Below are 22,204 nucleotides of genomic sequence, written 5' to 3'. Positions count from 1 at the left end.
CACTTGCTTTGGTACCAAATGCTCAACAGTCACGCACAGGCCTTTCTAGATCAGCTGAGACTGGGCAGACAAACAGGTAATGGAGGGGAAGGCGACCATTAGGTAATATTTTGATGTTACTGTTTTTGCCTTTTGTCATGTGATGACAAGAAATGGTGTCACTGCAGTTTTTTTAAGCTGGATAATGGAGAAAAAAAGAAAGAAATCTATTCAATGATTAAATGAAAACAACTATTCTGGCCTGATGTGAAACTGTGGTAAAAACCACACAGCAGCAGATAAAGGAGATAGAGAGCAAGAGGTAGTGATTTCCGCGCTCAGGTCATGACACAGCAGATGAAACAGTGGCCAGGTGCAGTAAGTACTCTGGTCGTAACTTAATGAATAATATGAATTGTTATCCAATATACCACACATAAACAGTAAAGTTTACTAGTTGTCTAGTCTTCCTCCAAATACAAACAACCTTTAGAATAAAGTCAAGGAAAAAAGTATGAATTTATGTAATTATTATATTATTACCACTTATGAACATACAAAAAGGCCAAAAGTTGGCTTTTCATGAGTTAGATTAGAGTGAGCTTAATTGAATATAATATTCACTGCCAGGAGTGCATACTAAGGATAAAGCTGTATTATCTATTTTTTAACTATATAATTAGAGCTGTGGGTTAAAAAGTGCAAATATAAGACATCTACAGGCAGATTATGCGCATAAGTCTGTATATACTATAGCTAAGTCTTCAACAGAAATCTCTGTATTTTCCCAGTATTTTTGTCTGTTCGATTTTTTAAAAAAATGCTTTGGTAAATTTAAAAAAAGGTAATTATTACAACCTCTTTGATTTCGCTTGCGGTGAGGCCAAAACATCAGCAAAAAGCGTGTAAGGCAGTTTATAACCATATTCTTTCAGCTGCAACCCCAGTGGTGTTGCACGTGTGAGAGTAAGCAACGAGTAAGGCAGGCTGACCCACAAGGTCAAGGCTTAGAAGAATATCTATAATAAGGCTTAACAAACATAAAATTGCTTGAAGCTAACAGGAATAAAGATTCTCCTAAGAATCTGTGTTTCCTCATGATGCTTATCAGGGAAAGAAAGACTTTGCTCTTTCTTACTATCAACACACAAAGATTCAAGGGATCTTTTAGAAATGTTAAAGCCTTTTTTTTCCCAGAAAACTGATATGTCATATTTGATATATGTTGATATCTTCAACGTAACTTGCCTAGAGAAGTTAGGTATGCAGTATAAGTTACAGTGGCAATTTATCCCATTAAGAAGAGAATCACGGTCATCACACTGAAAAGGTTTAGAGCTGACATTACACTGATAAGCCCCTAACCCTGCTTTACATTACTCAGAGCTAAAACTTGTTTTCCTATGATGAAAGAATAATTTTAAATACAAACTTTATAAGAAAATATCCAAATGTAGACAGAGATAAGCTGTTCACTATCCTCAACAACTATGTCATCAACAAGTGGCATTATACTGACCCAGAAAACAGTTTCTGAAATTAAAATGTTTTGTATTCTTTGTTCCCCTGATACAAGTGTTACCATATTCTGGTCCTCAGTAAAAGCACTAGAGTTTTAAAGAAAAACTATTTTTAGCCGGCCAGCACCACACACACCTCAGCCGGATAAAATAACAGGTGCTTTGTTCACATGTTCACAAGTGCACATGTTTCTGAAAGTGTTGTGTGCATGGGTGTACGCAAGTTGTTTTCCAGGTTTCTGCAAAGAATTGTGAAAGACTCATCATGTGACGCACCGGACCATCTTCAGCCACGACTTCTCCAAAAGCTCAACTGCCGCGCGTAGGGGGACGTGACCCGAACACAAAACCGCAACAACAAAAACCTCATGAGGGGTTGGGAAAGGAGTGGCAATTATGTGGCAACTGGGGAGGTAAGGTAACCGCTGCAGCCGCTGCAGGCTGATCTCCATTTTGTCCACCAGGAGAGGAAAAAAAAAGTGAGAAACTGGACAAAAACAAAAACCAATCATGAATGGCGTTCTGGCATCCTCAAAAGGTGCTCCATCGCCAGTGGTGTTTCAGCAGTGTAGGCGGTCACAGTAAGGGGCTTTGTGTCAGTCTCCAGCTCTGTTAATCTGGACTTTCTGAGGAAGTGATGTGGGGGTAAACTGGTTTATTTTTTGTTCCTTTCTCCCCCCTCTGTAATAGTAGTGCAGGAAAAATGCAAAGTTTTTTCTTTTTTTGAGCTTCCCACAATTTACTTCTAGAACTTACAGAATCATACATTTAGTTATGGCACCTTTACATTCATGTAAAAATCTGACTGGAAAGCATGTTCAGTTTAAATCCTCAACTGTCCTTTGATGTCTATCTGGGAAGACAACATGTCAGAGATCAGGGGAATTGCCCATCACGGAGAGGAGATGACCTTTGACTGACAGCTGTGACACCTAAAATAATACATAATGGAAAACAACGTGAATATGGTCAAAGAAAAGAAGAATTTTGAACAAATGTATTTTTTTATACTTCTTTTTACAAAGACACTGCTCTAAATGACTTCACTCTGTATCTCATTCTCTGCTGGCCTTCTCTGTTCTGTGTGTTCTCTGATTTAGAGTACACCCTTAGCATCAGCACTCCTTATAATTTTACATGCAGGTCTTTCCTGAAAAAGAAATCCTGATCAGTGATGCAACCTGTTTAAACCAGGTGGGGAGAGAGTAGCAGGAAAAGGAGCATAAGGAGAAAGAGATGAAGGATGAGGAGGAGAATAGGAAGAGTAGGAAGGAGGAGAAAAAGAAAGAAAAGAAAAAAGAAAGTCCAGTAAAAAGATAAATAAGGATAACTTTGAACTGTGAAAAAGGAAAGCTGCTTTAGTTGAAATAGGGAGATGGAAGAGAAAAGAAAAGGTCCCTTTTAATGACTTGAAAAAACAATGCTGTGTGCTAACAATACCTGCACATGCACACACTGAGAGGGAGAGAATTGCTTTTATTTCTTCTCCACATGACTGATAGTGCTGCACATTTTCAACACCGTAAAATAAAACGATCAATTTCAATGCACAAATTCAAGTTCAACCAGTGTGTTTGTGAATCTTGCAGGTAAAAATAAAAATGTTTTTCAATTTGATTTCCATTCATAATTGGCTTTCTGTAAACCGAATAAAAATTAAATGACAAACATCAATCAACGCTATTATTCAGCTCTGCCGATAAATGCTCTGATAATGGCTCCATCGTATGATGTAAATGAGTTCATTTCCTGGAAATGACTGACTGCTATTAACATTCTTGATCTATTTTAAAACCTCACTTTGTCAATAAAGAAATACAGAGAGGACAAGACGAGTGGGTTGGTAAAAATCAATTGTTTTGAATAAATAACACCCACTTAATCAGCCCCATGAATTAATCAAAGGCTGACCTCGTGCTTTCAGTAATGCTTCCAGTTTGATCCCTTCACAACCCATTTAATGCCACAGCAGAAGGAAAACTCTTCAGCATGCTATAAGCTATAGGTCATACAGATATTGTTCTGCTTTTGGTTGTGGAGTCAAAACCCAAATTATGCAGAAAAAAAAGAGGCAACAGCTTTGAGTGGAGGTTAATGATTCAAATGACATTTAACTAGCACTGCTCTATACCTTAGAGCGTTTCAGCAATGTAAATAACAAGGGCATTAAAAAAAAAGCTATATTTAATATTTAAAAGAAACACTACAGTGTCTCCAGGGTATCTGTTCAGCTCAGATATATTTCAAAATAAAATAACTAAAGTCACAAGACAACTGCAAGACAACTTTCATCACATATAACCTTGGATTGTGCTGAAAGGAAACTCCTGCATCCCTCCGTACCAGATTTTCCTTAATGAAATAAAGTAGCTGATCATGCCCAAGTTGGCTGCTGGGAAAAATTTGGATGCATAAACGTCGAACACTAGCATATATTTAATTTAAGGGTGTTCATGGCAGAATTTGCCACGGCAATTAATCCGATCTTAATTTCAATCTGTTTATGGGTGTCAACAATTGGGAAAACAAGATAATCCGGTTTAAAAACAATGAATTATTTGCAACAATTTTTACTACAAATCCCTCACTTGTCTTGCATTATAATTGAAGCGTAGCCCCATTTAAACTGCATCTGAAATTTTAGCTCAAAGTCACTCAATGTTTAGCTCAACAGAAGGAGATTTTATCTACAGGGGAGTACACACTAAAAAGTGTAAAGTGCTTGGAAAGAAAGCGACTGGACTTCTTTAAGTTTCTATGTGGACGAATCATTAACAGTGTCCTGCAGCTGTCTCTGTCTCCATTAGCTGAGGGTCTCTTAAATGATCCACTATGGGGTTGTTGGTTGGTGGCTTTGGCTCTCTGATGCTACTCCTTTGGCTCCCCGGAGGCAAGCAGGGGCCGGAGATAGTCCCTGGTAAGATGGGTTTAATGATCAGTAACCTCATCTAGTCTGTGCTCAACTCCCAAAGAGATGACCCTGTGCCCCTCCACATGCTCTTATTCAATTTACTGTTTTTATGTTAGGAAAGAGAGAGCGAGAAAAAGGATGTAAACACACAAAACTGTAGACAATTTGATTGAGAAAAATATGATATTTAGGAGCCATTCTGCAGCATTGGTAACATTCCTCAATAATCAAATATTATTTAAATGTCACTTTTCTAACAATCTTTCCGTCCTTTTTTAGTTTGCCCTCATTAGCATGACTTGTGTCGTGTTCCCCTGTGTCTCCTTCTTTCTGCTAGTTGGATCTTGCATTAGCGTGTTTGCCTAATGCCTTTTCCTCATCTAAAGTGTGCACCTTTCTTGAATGCAGACTTGTATTTTTGGATTTTCTTTTCTCTTTCGCAAAGAGTCCTTTACACAACAGACACATTGTCACATGCTTGCCCCTCACTCCGCTTTGAACCCAAGCAATAGCCTCAATCTGTCCTCGGCTCCGTCGGCATACTCTCACCCTCCTGCTGCCGAGGTGAAAGTTAGCACCATTGTTAGACAGCCCTCGGGAGCACATTTTAGGAGGACCATTAAACGTGATTTATAGTCTGCGTTGAATCCCTTTAGGTAGTGTTTGACATCGTTGTTTGCTGTTATACTGCACGTCTGCACTGCGCCATCACGAGTCAGACTGAGCTGATCATGCGGGTCTTGGAGCAGATAAATAGTGAACAACGATCACTTTTTCTGAAACACAGGAAAGAGAAGCCTGAGACCAGCTATAAAAAAGACATGAAAATGTCTACAATGCAAGAACACTTGGATTAGCACTGAAAGCAAGCTTTTCTTTTCTTTCATGGAGGCATTATCCTTGTGCAGATCAACATTAGCGGTACATTAGTTTGTGTTTGCACTGCACAGACCTGTCACAGGAGTTGCAGCATGCATTTAGTTACTATCAGGTTTTACATTTCTCAAATATTCTGAATCGCAAAATATATATATAAACATTTCTTTTAACAGATTAGACTTGACCTATTTGATCTATACATTTGATCTTTTCCATGCTTTATTGTAAATACAATATGTCCAAAAGTTGATTCTGTTCATCTGGACGTAGCGTTTTGTGGGAGAAACGTTTCATCACTCATCCAAGTGACTGTTTCAGTCTCAGCTGACTGCAGGTTTCCCCAATCTTATAAACAGTACATTTGAATAATAACTGAAACCAGCCCACTGAGGAACAAAGGGCTGGGAGGTCAGGTCCTTAATCTTAATTATGCAAATTCTCATGACCATTGATCAACAACCACTGACCAAAACCCACTGATCAAAGACCACTGATCAATGGCCATGAGTAACATTCACAGAGAGTTGGGGAATGGCTGCAATCACAGCATTGTAAGATGGCGAAAGATGTACCCTTAGGCCCCCTCCCCGATTCAGAGATGGTCTTTCCCTTTTCACGTAAATGGCCTCCTTGACTCCGCGCTCAAACCAGCATTCCTCCCTGTCCAGGATGTGTACATCCTCATCCTTGAAAGAGTGTCCACTGGCCTGTAGGTGTAAATAGACTGCAGAGTCCTGACCTGACCAGGTAGCTCTTCTGTGTTGTGCCATCCACTTCGCCAGAGGTTGTTTGGTTTCCCCACTGTATAAATCCTGGCAATCCTCCTGGCACTTAACAGCGTCCACTATGTTACTCTTTTTGTGTCGGGGGACCCGATCCTTGGGGTGGACCAATTTTTGGCGCAGCGTGTTTTGGGGTTTAAAAGCCACAGAGACCCGGTGTTTAGAAAAAATGCGTCTCACTGCTCCGATACTCCTGACACATATGGGATCACTACAGGTTTTCGCTTGGGCAGCGGTTGTCCTTCTCTCCTGGGTCGGCTGGAGCACCTGGATGAGTAACGAAACGTTTCTCCCACAAAACGCTACGTCCAGATGAACAGAATCAACTTTTGGAGATTTACTTTCCTGGATGATTGAGAATGCATGAAGACGTATATACAATATGGTTTTATGAGATTTGCATTCTGTTTTTATTCACATGTTATGCAGCATCCCAACTTTTTTGGACTACACCGTGTACAAAATTCTCTGCTGCTTATGCCTGGTGAGGAGTAAATAATGGCAGAGTCCACAAACCAGAGAGAGTAGTTTCCACTCTCATTTAGCAATACTGTGGATTTTGGTCAGTAGGCGGTAAACGTGTGAAACCTTAACTGCACTGACTACAGAGATATTTAATCAGTCTTATGAATTGGCTTCTGATTAAACTTCACACAGTGCAGCTCTCTGGCAGTTTGATTGTTTCCCGTTTCATGCTGAGAAAAAGTTCATTACTTCACCTTTGTCACAGCATCAAATGTTAATTTTATATAATATCAATATTTACATTTTTTTTGTATTGTGAAAAATAAAAACAGATTTTGTCTGCTTGTGAAAATAACGACATATTTGAATGATTTGATTCTATGTGGGTTATTAAAATGTGATGTCAGATCAATTTTGACAGTGCTACCCACCAAGCCAATTCCCCTCTGTGATTTTTTTTTACTTGCTTTGCTTTTTAAATGCTGACTAATTACAATCAAGATGTAGCTGCAAACCATGACTTAAGTTTGTATTCTTTCACAAATCCTGCCTTTGTTGAGCTGATCTTTAAAAAAAAAAAAAACATGTTGGGAAATGAAAAGGAATTACAAAAATAATCAAGTCAATGATGCTGGAACAACAAATTAGAAGACAGAACGAGGGCCCACGGCTCTGCTTCACCCTGACCCTCCCCTGTCAGTTGCTGCCTGTGGAGCTTCGAAGGTTAAAGTGTGTGTGTGTGTGTGTGTGTGTGTGTGTGTGTGTGTGTGTGTGTGTGAGAGAGAGAGAGAGCAGGAGTGTGAGGATGTAGGACCAAAAATAATTAGAGTACAAATAATTAGATGCAAGCGCTCTTGTTGAAGAGTGCACAGCTTGCACAGACAAAAACGAGGATAGAGGGATGCTCGAGGCTCAATACAACCCACCCTCTGGTCATTTTGGCTAGAAGCAAAGTGGTGGTGGTGGTGGGGGCCTACGGTTTACATTGGGGAGGCTGGGAATGGAGGGGGAAAAAAATTAAGTCGTATAAATAAAAATCTGATAAATCTGGCCTTAAATAAGGAAGGTAACATTCTGCAAAACATACATTATTGATTAATTTCTAATTACTAATTAGCATGTTTTGGAAAACAATGCAGAGATTTACACATTGCTGTAAAACCACAGAGAATTTTGCAATAATAGAAATCTTTTGTACATTTTACTGCAAAATATTGTTTTTGGGTTTTTTCTCTTTCCCCAAACACTGAAAAGTCTTATTTTAGAATTGTTATAACAATTATTTTCATTTTGCTGGGTTTAGACTGGTTGTTGCGGATGTTTATACAGGCAGTATAAGTAAGATGGATGCAGCTGCTTGCTCTTAAAAGTGAAGCTAACGGGAAAGCGCTTTAAAATCTGCCATTTTTTTAAAGGCCAGCAGGGGGAGACTCCTCTGGTTGCAGAAAGAGTTCTTTTTAAATAAAAGTCTAGGAAAAAATGTATTATTACATGAGAAAGAATAGAGCTGATAGAGCAACTAGGGAAGTAAGTAATTTGAGACAGAGTGAAATTCCATAGCAAATAGTCTAACCAGGGGTCACCTTTAGAGTGCTTGTTAAAACGCTACAAGCAGAATGCCTGTAACTATAAAATAACTATAAAATGCAGGAAATGCAGGGCAACTGCAACAATGCTGAAATCTTGCTCATTACAGTTCAAGATATACAAGAAACTGAATTCGGGGTACATGCAGGACGACACACAGACCCAGATTTTACAGTAACAAACTGTCTATGGCGATAACAGCGGAAACTATTACATTTTACATAGCACTGAGCACTTATATATTTAAAACAGGTAGAGTTTAAACTAACGTGAAAAACAAACAAACTGGTAAATCTAGCTGGTGTTACTTTGTTTTATCCAACAGGAACATTTCATACATAAAACTGTCTAAAATAATTTATATTTGGGAATTTAGTTATTTTTTTAATACAGGGTGTGTCTTTAGTTTTTTTGTGTGTTAATTTTAACACAATCCTGGTTTAAAAAATACTTAAAATATTTGATAAGTGTGCATTAAAGGTTTTAGTAACAGTAAATCCGTTCATAATTAGGGCAAACAATTCTAGGAAACTGTCTAATTTAGTTTTTTCTGACAACTACATCAGTTTAAAAAATTAAAATGTTAACCCAAGCAAATGAAACACTGACTAAATAAATAAAGCTATTACTGAATATAATATAACTAAAGTAAACTAGACGTACCAAAACTTGAGTAAGTCATCTGTCCTTGACACTGATTGAAATGGCAGAGATTGTGGCTGAGGAGGAGAAATTGCTCAGTGAAGCTTTCATTTTTCAATGCACACAAAGCTACACAACAGAGCAGATACCAGTTAGCTCACTAGGCTTGGGTAACCTGAGACAACCTATTAGATCAATGCTAACCACACATCCAACACGCAGACCACAGTCAGTTTGGAGCTGGTGAGACGGGTCAGTGCTTGTGCGGGAAACAAAACTCAAGTGAAGCGATAATGGCAGGTTCAGTCACGAATGGGGCTCACTCCACACTGATCAGCGTGGATATTTAGAAGCAAGCTACCCCTGCATATAAACAGCGTGGACAGAGGACGGTCGGGAGCAAAAGGTAGCTCATTTAAAGAAAAACTCAAAGCCTTTAAAGGAAAATATTCATGGTTGAAAAATAAACGTTGACACCACCCATGTTGTGAAACCTAACCAACATGCATAAACGTGCTGTGCAGTTCGAGGTCAGAGGCTAGCACTAAATGAGAGGGGATGAGTAAAAGCAGCTTCAAATGGGTGACAAGCAAGAGGTCAAGGTACGATCAAAGGATGAGACACTAAAACGGTGCCCAAGAGGACTCCGTGGCCTTTAAAGGGGGAGAAAACTGCCAACATCCATCTGTGTGCATTTCACTCCCCTTCATCTCAGCGCTCAGCGTCCTTCCCACTCCTTTCGTTTTGACTATGACGGGCTGCCCCCTTTAAAAGAATGAAATAAATAAAGTAGCATTCCTCCCCCCTCCCTGAGGGTGGGCAGCCCATGCAGGAAGGTAAACATGTCCACTGTGGTGAGCTCAGACCACGCGGATGCATTGCTGCAGGTAACAGTCGTCCTCCACAGCTCTGTGCCCACCAGCAACATCTCAGCATCCACTAGTAGTGCACACTAGCCTATGTCTGAACAGATTTCCACTTCACTGCCAAACCGTCTCTCCTCAAGCAAGGACATCCACGGATTTGACGGGGAGGTTGATTCAAATCAGGGTCAACAGTCTTACCTCTACCTACAGCACCTGGCTGATGGCGTGTATTCTGTCTGGAAAGCGTCACCTTTTTGACTTCTGAAGTGCCGACTGTTTTTTGTAAAGGCTTTCTATTAGACAGGTTGGAATTCATCTTGAAGGCTTAGTGGGTGTTCAGATGAAAACGGCCCCGCGATAAAATAATGCAAGGGGCAGAGCTGATGAGAAAAGGTTGCTTCAGGTAACGGTGAGACACTGGAGTACAATATCTAGTGAGAAACTGCAGATTCAAAAGGATCCAGACTAGATTTATCAACTGGTCACCAAAATTACTTGCAATCTCCCTATGGATATTATAAAACCAAAATGCAATCACCAAGCAACCAAATTTTTCCTAGTTATTTTTACATTAGGGTGAATGAACCATTAGCAAATAAGCTAATGTTAGTTAGTACTAGCAATAAGAAAGCCTGCTTTACCTAAAGAAGCCATCTTTCCCAGCAGGTAGAAAATACGGTCTTTGATACATGGAAGTATTGAGTGTCTAAGCTCAGCTAATTCACCCCAACTCCAAGAACTGATATGGTGACCTAGGCATTTTTGAATCAGCTAACGAGATACATACAGTGTAGATAAGTTACAGCTAGCAGACTAACAGCTGAAAAACATATACAGAAGTACAACGTATCAAATTATTACAGAAGTCAGTGAAATCCGTAACACTAAATTATATCTTGGTTCAAACATTACTGATTTTAACCATCAGTGAATCATGAAATGGCACAAAGCAATAAGTGTAAAATATTAGTAACAGCTAACTTAGGGGAGGTCAGCCAGTTCACTGTAATGAAACATGTATCAAGTACTGGTAGCTTTGCCATGTCCAAGTCTGCTTTGGTGCCACGATAACGACACTCAGACACACAATATACCCTAGACTCTCAGATGCTGTAGACGAGCTGGAAGTCTGGAAGCTTCACACAAACATGACAGAAACGCTGACTTCCACAGAGTTAACTATCACGTTTTTTTCTCGTGAAGTTATTCAGAGCATCTGCACATGTAAACAAATGAATCCATTAAATCACACACAATATAAACCGTTTACTCCAAAATATTCAATCATGAAAAAAAATGCATGCATGCAATCACAGTCAGCGACCCACAAGCCGAGGATAGCTGGAAACGTTGTGTTAGTGTACTATATTTACACACAGAATGATGTAAACAAAGAGTTATCCAGTGGAAAAAAAGAGCATGGGTGAAGTTCAGTTTAACTAATTTGTGATTCCAATGCTTCTTCTTGTGAGGAATACATAGGCCATGTCTGTCTCCTCTGTAAAAGCACAGAATTACATCAAGTGCATGAACGTGCATTGCACAAAAAGCAATCAACTTGAACTAATCGCACAACAACTGCCAAACTGAAAATTCAGGTCATCTATTTGGCGTACAGTACACTGATGTTCTTAGAGTCCAGCCTATACGCTGCATAATCCCGTTCCTCTTTTTTAATGCGTAGGTGGACAAGGTGTGGGCTGATGTTCATTACTTTCCTCTCTGCGAGTCGATACTCTTCCTTAGTCTTCAAGTGCTCCCTCGGTGATGCTATGTATACCCTAGCTGCCAAATACAGCATTATACAGAGTGTGTGTGTCTGTCTGTGTGTGTGTGTGCTCTCACATGTAGAGAAGAGAAAATGATAAGATGAGGGTGACAGGAATACTCATCTACATCCAAGATTTGGTCTATAATAATATATGTAAATATGAAAGAGAGTTCTTTGACAATATTGTTTCTCTGCTACAGAGCTACCACCACCCACTGGTGAAAGGTGTCAGTGTGTGCCCAGCTTCTGTAAATGACAGGAAGCATGTTGCTAAAAAAAATGTCACCAACAGTGCTCTCTCAAGAGCTGAACCTAGAAGCTTTCCTGCCTCAAGACGTCTGGGACCAAAAAAAAAAAAAAATCCACCATCACTGGTAATGTGAAATATGACTTTGGATGAGACCAGTCTCAGGGCTTCAGGTCTGACAGACATGGGGGGGATGACAAAGGATGATGATGGTTGTTGTTTCCCTTATGTTTCCAATCACACAAACAGAGGCCGGGCTGAAAAAGGCCAGAGAGCCTCAGCCTCCTCAGCCGGCAGGCGGTTCAAAATCAGGGGACAGAGTGAAAAGAGAACTAAGATGAGGGAGAGTGAGAGAGGGGTAAAGGCAATAAGAGAGAGAGCGAGAGAGAGCGAGAGAGAGCTAAGCTGCCTGCAGACACCACGCGGCTCAGAGCAGATCGACAGTGACGGCTGGCTGATTAGTCAACTCGCAGCCCCCAAGACTGAAGTCTCCGTGCACGCACACACATGCAGAGCTGCACTGGAGTTCATTTAAATAAATCCAGCTTTTATCAGTACTCAAAACACATGCGCACACACCTAAACAAATGGATACTCATGACACCTGAAGGAGGCTCATGCAGTAACCTTGAGTCTGTGTATGCAGGGCTTGAATTTCAGTGCAAGATTGTGGGTATTTCATATTTTACGACTGATTCCTGCACACATAAAATTCTCTAGCCTAACATATAAACATAATTATGATGACTGCCCAGAAGTGCTGCAGAGGTAGACCGATATCCGTCCTGGACAACACCTTGTGCACTGCCTACAAAGCCTGTAAGGTCCATCTGCTGTTTCTAGGCATCTTGTTACCATCCGCAAAAATCTCAAATTTAAGAAGCTGAGACATACTCTGGATGCCATCAACTTTGAGCTGTAGAGTAATTTCTGACACAAATATGTTGTTTAATTCACCTGCTAAACAATTCTTAAGACCACCTTCTTTAATCTGTGTGTTATCATCAAAATTAAAAATGACAATCCTTATGAAATTGATGTTATTAACCTTCACTCTCAGCGTTATCAGATAAAAGGTGAGGCAACAGTCTAAAAACACATTTCAGTCACTCACAGCAATAAAAGGAGCTCAATTGTAAAATATAAGGTGCATGCATAGCAAGACCATGAAAAGAACAGAGGAGACAATGGAGACAAGAGTGAAGAAAGCCATTAAACAATATCCTTCAGAATTAATTACCTTAAGGAGATAGATGGGGATGTTGCTGAAGTCCACGGGGAGTTTAAGAAGGAAACGAGCAGAAAACTCTCCTGTCTGGGGGGTGAAAAAAAAGGTCAATTGTATTTCATGGAGTAGATATTTTATAATGCTCGCCTTTTTATATCAGTACTGAATGGACTAATACTGACTTTTAGTACTCTTGCTATGGTTTAACAGATGTGACATGTGACTTAAATACAAGAAAAAATAAAGTTTTCAGATGAATACAGTCCTGAAAAACTAAGTACACACTTACTGCTTCTATAGGAATTAGAGGGTAAGAAGCAGCCAGGTACTGATATGAACTAGATGAACTGATTAAATGAAAGTAAGCATCTGTACAAAAGCAGAGGTTTTATGAGCTTGCTGGTCTTCAGCATTCAGATGTGTGTTAAAGAAATCCCACAGTTTTCCTAAGAGTGGAAAATTGCAAAAGATCCAAGAACTCCAACTCTCCAACTCTAGAGACCTCAGTCAGTGAGTTAAATGCTAAAAACAAAAAACAATGAACAAGAATGGCCATACGCCACATTTGGTGAAATTCTGACACAGCATGTCAGCAAAAACATCTCATATCAACTCTCAAGCACAGTGCAGAGAGGTGAGAGAGCAGAGGTGTTGATTTGGGATTATTTTGCAGCCCCTGCACCTGTCAATGAATCGACCACATACTCCTTTGTATACTTAAGCATTCTAGAGACAAATGTAAGCTGCCCTTAGCCATTTTCTGAAAGCTAAAGCTTTTAAAGCAACCCAGTCAAAGACGAGACCGCAACTTGACTAAAGGGCTGTGATGGGAAAATTTCTCTGTAACAATGCGAAAGACTAGACAAGTCATACAGAAAAAAATCACTTCAGGATATTGCTGCCAATAGTAGTTCAACAAGTTGCTAAATTATGGGGGCTATGTAGTTTTTCCTGGGACTGTAGACCTCTAAGTTGGGAGGTTTTTTTTCTTCCTCATTTGCTCTAATTTGTACATTTTTCCCCCATTACACGGCCTCACAGATGATAAAATTCAGTCCACATTTTCTCTTTTTCCATTTCTTGGAATAAGACATGTTCCCCACACAAAATTAAACTAATGATGTTTGCATCTGTAACCATGTTTTAAAAAATAAACTTTTTAAAACACGGGACACTGACACACTCTTGTTCTTTAAAGTTCCAAACTAATTAAAATATCTTACCTGAATTATCTGATGTGTCGCTGTGACATAGTGACCGCAACAATACAACACTTGTTTGGCTTAATTCTTTCAATGGCTTCATCAAACTACATTTTATTTAAAATAATACCAACACTGTATTCGAAGTGTTATATGTTATATGCAAATTTATGCAGTATGATGTTCCAAGGCCAAACACTGAATCTAAATGTACAACCTGTGGTGTAAGCAGAGAACTGGTTTGGTTATTTCCACTGTACTTTCAGATAATGTCTTCACACAAGAAAACAGAAAAATAAGAATTACCTGAAAATCTGTAATAGCACAAAAAGCACACAGTTCTGACTTTTAAACACTGGAGCAGAGTCTTATTACCTGATGTTTTCCCTGAGGCTATATGTAGTTAGAGAAAAAGCGCTATACAAATGCAGGCCATTTACCATTTACCATTTACCATCCAGACACATGAAAAAGTATGAAATTGCAGAAAGTACAAGTGTCTACGTGCTTTCAGGTTGTGTTTGCATGTAATTGTGACCAAGATGATGGTAACAAAAATTGCAAACATTTCTGTCTTCCTGTCTTGTGTTTACTCATTGACCAACATATTTTAGTTATTTTTTCCACACGTGTTGCCTACAGTCTGAGGCACACGTGAGAATATGATCTTTAATTTCTCGTAATATCCTCATTTGTATTTGCTGTTTGCTGAAGGGCCATCAGTTCCACTAATGGCGTGTGCACTTAAGCGGCTTTTGATTATTCAGTATTGTTAAATAAAATCTTGTGTAAGTGTACCGCTGGGAGCGGTCTGTTGGCTGCTGAGGTCATGTGACGTCAAATGAACAAAAGATAGGCCCTGGAATGCAGAACTCTTAAATACAGGAAATGTCGATGATAGGTTTGTAGCATAAACCTATTCGCTGGAACGTTAAGACAATATAATTACACTGCAAGCAAGACGCAAGTAGGCAAACTTCTTCATGGTACTCGTGCACGGGAGAGAACCAGACAAACGCCGTTCCTTCGCTTGACCCCAGTAGCTCTCGTCCGTCCTCCCGTACACTGTCCTTTTATTGAGGTTACATGAATATGCATAGGTTCATTAACATATGACATACTGTGTGTGTGTGTGTGTGTGTGTTTGTGTGTGTGTGTACGTTACTGCTGATCAAAGGGTCATAAAAGCACACAAGCAAACATCCTTGGTTAGGAAGAGGGTAGACTAGACACCCCCCCCCCCCGGTGAGGAAGTCCAGCAGTTCATCTAAACAGAAAAGCACTTAGACTAGAACAGATGTAACTACGTTAATCCTACCATAACAATTAAACAAGGTACAAACTTTCCCATGCTCCCAGTGTGGAATGCACACCAGGCCTCTGTAGCCTGTTAAAGATCACACAACTTATCACTACACAATTAATTATACACTTCTAAGCATCTATGGTTAAATATTTCTAAGCATAAATGACAATCAACAATACAACTCTATCAGTCGAAATATCTTGTTTGTTTCACTTGACATTTGCATTAGCTATTTGGTTATTTCGTGTTTGATTGTGCATGTTAAAACAACTATTAAACTAACTATAATTTGTTAGCATTTGCTTCCCTTGTGTGTCAAAGTCCGTCTAGTCAGGCACTGTAAAAGTTCCCCTCTGTTTCTTGTCTGTTGGGTCTGTTTTGATCAGCCTGGTCTGAGTTTATTTTGCTAGTGTTATGTTACGCTGGCATTTTAACTTGAGTGTAGTTCTGTTTATTTGACCTTCTTCAGATCCCAGAGCAATTATCTGACTTTTTCTACATTTCTTTATAAAGAGCTTTTGAGTTAAATAAAACATATTTGCTTTAAGACCTAATTGTACTTGTCGTGCCTAGCCAGCTCAGTCCCTCAGAGTGACGGGCAGAATAACGACTACCCTCTCCACTTGCACTCCAAGGTGGAGTCTGAGCCTGTCCACCTAACAAGAGATTTGCTGGACAGGCAGCTTCATATATTGTTTACTTATTTACTTGCAATTAAAATACTTGCTGAGGAGTGCCTAAAAAAAGGTATAATTTTATAATCCTTTTAAGCATGGGTGTTCCTGCTTTCACACGCACTAACATGTGTACACAAATGCGCACTGCCAAAAATATAGTTTAATTCTGTGGGAGGAATGAGTTCACAGAGATATAAGAAAAGAGGTTAGAATATTGCACCATTTAAGATTCACAACGGTTTAGTTTCTCAGTGCAAGAGTATAATGGCCAAGATGGGCAGCAGTTTAATCAAATACACAAAATTTTGTGCATAAGACACAAAATAAGTTTAAATCAATACACAAGATCAAAACATCCAGATTTTAAACTTCAAAATTAAGAATGTGCTAATAAAGTCAGAAGGGTTAACTGTCACAGCTCTCTTAGGCCAAACAGAGAAAATAATACAGACCAACAACTGTGTTGTAAATAAGAATATACCAGTGGAAACCTTTCCGCTGTGTTTCTTTTTAACTGCTACCACGCAACTCTTGTTTTCTTAAGATGCAAAAACTTCACAATCACAAAATCCATAAACAGGAGCTTACCCAGCTGTTCTTGCATCCAGCATAAATCTCCATGTTGCGGCCGTAGTTGGGGTCTTCCAGCAGGCTGTCATACTCAAAGAGCAGTCTGGAGCTCTCACGCAGACGCAGGCACTGGTAGTGATGGTACTGCTGGATGAGCTCCTTCACCAGCTGGAGCAGACATTCAGGATTCCCAGCATCCCAGTGGACCAAGTGCTGAAGCAGACACCAGAGATGGTATGTCAGTAAAGATAATAGACAGCCCATCCATCAACAAGTCCATGTTAACATGTGAAGTCTGTACTCTAAGTACAGTGTTCCCTCGCTATAACGCGGTTCACCTTTCGCGGCCTCACAGTTTCGCTGATTTTTTTTTGTGTGCAATTTTCCATGGTTTTTTTGTTTGTTTGTTTGTTTGTTTTTTTAAACAGCGCATTGTGTTCTGCATCCTGATTGGCTTTAGACCACTGTCAATCAATCTCGTGCCGTGTCTGCTGTACAGTACAGAATGCGTTGTCAGATTTATCTTTGATCGCAAGCAGTGTGACTCTGAAGTGCTGCACTGCATGTTTGGAAGTTTTCCCCCTAACAAACACAACACTGTCGATGAAACGTCAACACCTGCAGGTGCCTTTGGTTTCATTCTAAGATACTGGACTTATTTTTCCACGAAGGTTTGAACTTTGAAAGTGTTTAACCAAGAGAGAAAAGTGAGAAAATGTTCATGCCTGTCTGAGAACAGAGTATAAAAGTGTGTAGTGAGGGTGTTTTACAGCCTTGAAACATCTATAATAATTATAAAAAATAAAGCTGGCTACTTCGCGGCTTTCACCTATCGCGGGTTATTTTTGGAACGTAACTCCCGCGATAAACGAGGGACCACTGTATATGCTATTTTGATTGAAAATGATTGTTAAAGACATTCATATTTTAGAAAATCTTTCGTAGATAAAGGAATCAGTACAAGCATCATGATCACAAATAGGACCATTTAAAAAACAATTCCTGAATAAAATATACAGTGGGGCAAAAAAGTATTTAGTCAGCCACCGATTGTGCAAGTTCCCCCACCTAAAATGATGACAGAGGTCAGTAATTTGCACCAGAGGTACACTTCAACTGTGAGAGACAGAATGTGAAAAAAAATCCATGAATCCACATGGTAGGATTGGTAAAGAATTTATTCGTAAATCAGGGTGGAAAATAAGTATTTGGTCAATAACAAAAATACAACTCAATACTTTGTAACATAACCTTTGTTGGCAATAACAGAGGTCAAACGTTTACTATAGGTCTTTACCAGGTTTGCACACACAGTAGCTGGTATTTTGGCCCATTCCTCCATGCAGATCTTCTCGAGAGCAGTGATGTTTTGGGGCTGTCGCCGAGCAACACGGACTTTCAACTCCCGCCACAGATTTTCTATGGGGTTGAGGTCTGGAGACTGGCTAGGCCACTCCAGGACTTTCAAATGCTTCTTACGGAGCCACTCCTTTGTTGCCCGGGCGGTGTGTTTTGGATCATTGTCATGTTGGAAGACCCAGCCTCGTTTCATCTTCAAAGTTCTCACTGATGGAAGGAGGTTTTGGCTCAAAATCTCACGATACATGGCCCCATTCATTCTGTCCTTAACACGGATCAGTCGTCCTGTCCCCTTGGCAGAAAAACAGCCCCATAGCATGATGTTTCCACCCCCATGCTTCACAGTAGGTATGGTGTTCTTGGGATGCAACTCAGTATTCTTCTTCCTCCAAACACGACGAGTTGAGTTTATACCAAAAAGTTCTACTTTGGTTTCATCTGACCACATGACATTCTCCCAATCCTCTGCTGTATCATCCATGTGCTCTCTGGCAAACTTCAGACGGGCCTGGACATGCACTGGCTTCAGCAGCGGAACACGTCTGGCACTGCGGGATTTGATTCCCTGCCGTTGTAGTGTGTTACTGATGGTGACCTTTGTTACTTTGGTCCCAGCTCTCTGCAGGTCATTCGCCAGGTCCCCCCGTGTGGTTCTGGGATCTTTGCTCACCGTTCTCATGATCATTTTGACCCCACGGGATGAGATCTTGCGTGGAGCCCCAGATTGAGGGAGATTATCAGTGGTCTTGTATGTCTTCCATTTTCTGATGATTGCTCCCACAGTTGATTTTTTCACACCAAGCTGCTTGCCTATTGTAGATTCACTCTTCCCAGTCTGGTGCAGGTCTACAATACTTTTCCTGGTGTCCTTCGAAAGCTCTTTGGTCTTGGCCATGGCGGAGTTTGGAGTCTGACTGTTTGAGGCTGTGGACAGGTGTCTTTTATACAGATGATGAGTTCAAACAGGTGCCATTCATACAGGTAACGAGTGGGGGACAGAAAAGCTTCTTACAGAAGACGTTACAGGTCTGTGGGAGCCAGAGATTTTCCTTGTTTGAGGTGACCAAATACTTATTTTCCACCCTAATTTACGAATAAATTCTTTACAAATCCTACCATGTGAATTCATGGATTTTTTTTCACATTCTGTCTCTCACAGTTGAAGTGTACCTCTGGTGCAAATTACTGACCTCTGTCATCATTTTAAGTGGGGGAACTTGCACAATCGGTGGCTGACTAAATACTTTTTTGCCCCACTGTAATGGGGTGATAAATGACCCAATTCATCCATTTTAGTTGCTAAAACAACTTGGTTGCTTGAGACCGTCAAAGCAAGTGACCAAATAGCCATGCCTCATCATGTGATGGTGTACTAAGTCCAAATAAAATAATAATAATTATAACTTAGATTTGTATAGCGCCTTTCAAGAAACCCAAATAAAAGTGCGAGTGTAGAGGATGAAAGGATCAAACAAGGGACTTTCATCCATGTTCAACGTGAAACCAAAAGTAAATGTGGAGTTATTATTTTTAGACAAAAGCATCTTTCATTTTCAGTTACTTAAAGAAAATATCTGTTGTCAAAGACAGTTTGGTTAAGGTGTTTTTGTGCTGCAAAACTCTCGGATCACAAAAACTTTGAAACTGTAGAATGTGGTCTTTTCATTTGAAAAACTAACTATTTCCCATTACCTTGGGATAACACATAAGAAAACACAAACTTCTTAGGTAACACAGATGTTTTGCCTCTATACTATGTATACTAAGTAATGCTGTAAGTAATGGCAATTTTGAGTCAGCAAAAACTCTGACAAGGCATAATAATGTCTTTATCCCCATATCCATCATATTTCATCTGCACACTCCTCAAATATATCAGCACAACCTGTTGGAAAATTATAGACTACAGTATAGGTTATTTTGCAAGGAGCAATCATGGAGCGCATCAGGTAGTGCACTATATCTTCTCTCTCTGAAGGCTAACAGGAAGTATTTTGGAGCTCATGGTATTACAAGCATATATAGAAGTGGACATCTAGTTTAATCCCTATTTGGGGTGAAGCATTGCTGTCAGCTAATCTCCAATTTTAGCAACATATTCCAAACTGGTTACAACAGCGTAAAATGTTGTTACCCAACTGAAAATAGTTGCATAGAGAAAGAAAATAATACTATTTGTATCAGTAAAGATAGACCTTAAGAACATGGTAGTGGGGAAAAAACTGGTTCATCTTGGAAAAAGGTTAGTTGCCTAATTCTGAAGAGCCTACTTCCCATTACAGATTGAGGAGGAAAGGGTTGTGCTAAAGGATGTCCTGTGGCCACATTTAAACTGATATGGAAAAGTACTGAGTCTGAACTGATGTACGTGTCACATTTCTGACCTCTGTTGCCACAATGATTGAAGATTTTGGATAACAAGGCAGTTTGTATTGTCAGGATGCATACAAGAGCCCAACCGCTTAATTTACTTATCTGATTTTACTACAGCGATTAAATATCTGATGTTTGAATAGATTAGATTTAGTACATGTCTAAATGCTCTGTTGTGAACCTCTCTTTCACCAAACTCAGTTTTAGTCATCACAAGCAGAACTTGACCCTTTGGGACCAATATGCAAATTTACAGGATGGAGCTACAACCATCTGCCACATGTGAGTGAGCAGAACCAACCAAACATGACCAACTGGTCTAATTCTACCAAATAAAATAAAACAAATTGCCCTTTCCCCCCCTCACTCTGAAAAAGAACCCAATCACTGATGCGCAAGGAATAAAACAATTAGAATTAATGTGAACAACACCGTGCAAAAAATAAACAGCAGAAAACATGTCAGGTCTAATCAAGACAAATGGATGGCTGCGCTCTTGACAATGAATGTTGTGAGAGCTTTATAACAGAGATGCAAATCAAGACCAAAGCAAAGAAAAATAAATTACTGATTTAATGAGTCTACCTCATTGTCTGGACTGGAAAAGGCTGTGCGTGTTTAAAGAGATTCAAACGATAATTTAAAATTGCTCTTTGACGAGTGGCCATTTGCCACTTCTAGTTTTTACACAACTGCTGCCTTGTTCACAATCATCCAAGGTGATTAGATACAAGTCATTTTGGAAAAGGTAAGATTAAATCTGCCAGCGGGGAAACTTTTTCTCCCCAAAATATTTAACATGCAGACAATGAGGAGGGGAAGGAAAGGGGTCAAATGAACGTTTTGGTTTAAGGATGATGGCCGTCTCGTGCAGCCCCCTGGTCCTGAAAAGTGAAAGTGAGTCTCCATTCTGAAACTCATTCTAATTCTGAAAGTGAAATAGTGCTGGCAGATTCAAATTGTGGATAAGTCAGAACCAAGTAATGCAACTTGATGACATAACCACACTGGCCCAAGTAAACATGAAACTTCCCCAACCTAAATGATGAGCAAGCTGGAAAAGGATGCCTTTTCAGTAAGCACTGAGTAGGTGGAAGGATTAATAGGTGCTGGGAATGCCGTAACCGTTAACATGCATTATATTAAGGTATCAAAATCAGGATCTATTTGACTTGCATTAGCTTGTCTCCTCAACTGTCTGTCTCCCTCCTGGCAGTCCGGTGGAGAAGGCTTTCATTGTTTCACAGCAAACCACAGCCTCTTTTTGTCAAGGGAGGAGGAATGGCAAGGGCAGGCTAAACAGAGACGGTGACCTCATCGTCCTGACCCACCAGTGGTTACCAGCAATGCCGGGATTCCCGAAATAAGGGGGAGATGAAAACAAGGATGGGCATTGTCCAAAAGAGGCAGTCAGTGCCTAGGGGTAGGAGGGAGCTGAAACCGAGGAGAGACTGAAGAAGTGCTGTGTCAGGATTGTGACACAGAATATCAGCGAAGCTCCACTGAGGAGGGCGAGAGGGAGGGAGGAGGGATAGGAGGTGAGTGGGTGGGTAGGGAGAGAGGGGAAAAAAGAAGGCTAAAGAGCTCAGGCAAGCAGTCCAAGGCCAAAGAAACTGGACTGAGCCTAGGAATTTATACTCCCTGTGATAGGTAATAATAAACATGTGAAGTAAACTCAGTGAGAGAAAAGTATTTTTTAATCAGTCTTAAGATTAGACAGCTGTGATAAACATACCACAGAACTGCTGTTGAGAAAAAGCAAAGCAATAAGACAGGCTATTTCACAGAAACACTCCCTCAGTAATTACAGTTAAGGTGCCCTCAAGCTTAGTACTTAACC

At 40.0% G+C, this 22,204-nt stretch overlaps 1 protein-coding gene across 1 annotated transcript in view; it reads right to left on the bottom strand.

Annotated features, from left to right (window-relative positions):
* The window catches only part of babam2 (BRISC and BRCA1 A complex member 2), a 118,700-nt gene that overhangs the window by 63,642 nt on the left and 32,854 nt on the right, over window positions 1–22,204 (bottom strand). The window contains exons 5-6 of the mRNA XM_085343003.1: window positions 16,651–16,845; window positions 12,890–12,964 (exon numbers count right to left, since the gene is read on the bottom strand). Coding sequence (XP_085199129.1) covers window positions 12,890–12,964; window positions 16,651–16,845 — 270 coding nt within the window. The remainder of the gene's footprint in view (window positions 1–12,889; window positions 12,965–16,650; window positions 16,846–22,204) is intronic.

The sequence above is a fragment of the Diplotaxodon limnothrissa genome, linkage group LG19 (genome assembly GCF_057381915.1).
Source record: "Diplotaxodon limnothrissa isolate DT_005_m linkage group LG19, D_limnothrissa_male_GT1.1, whole genome shotgun sequence".
Taxonomy (NCBI): domain Eukaryota; kingdom Metazoa; phylum Chordata; class Actinopteri; order Cichliformes; family Cichlidae; genus Diplotaxodon; species Diplotaxodon limnothrissa.
Note: the sequence above shows the minus strand (reverse complement) of the source record. Positions and strands in the feature narration are given on the sequence as shown.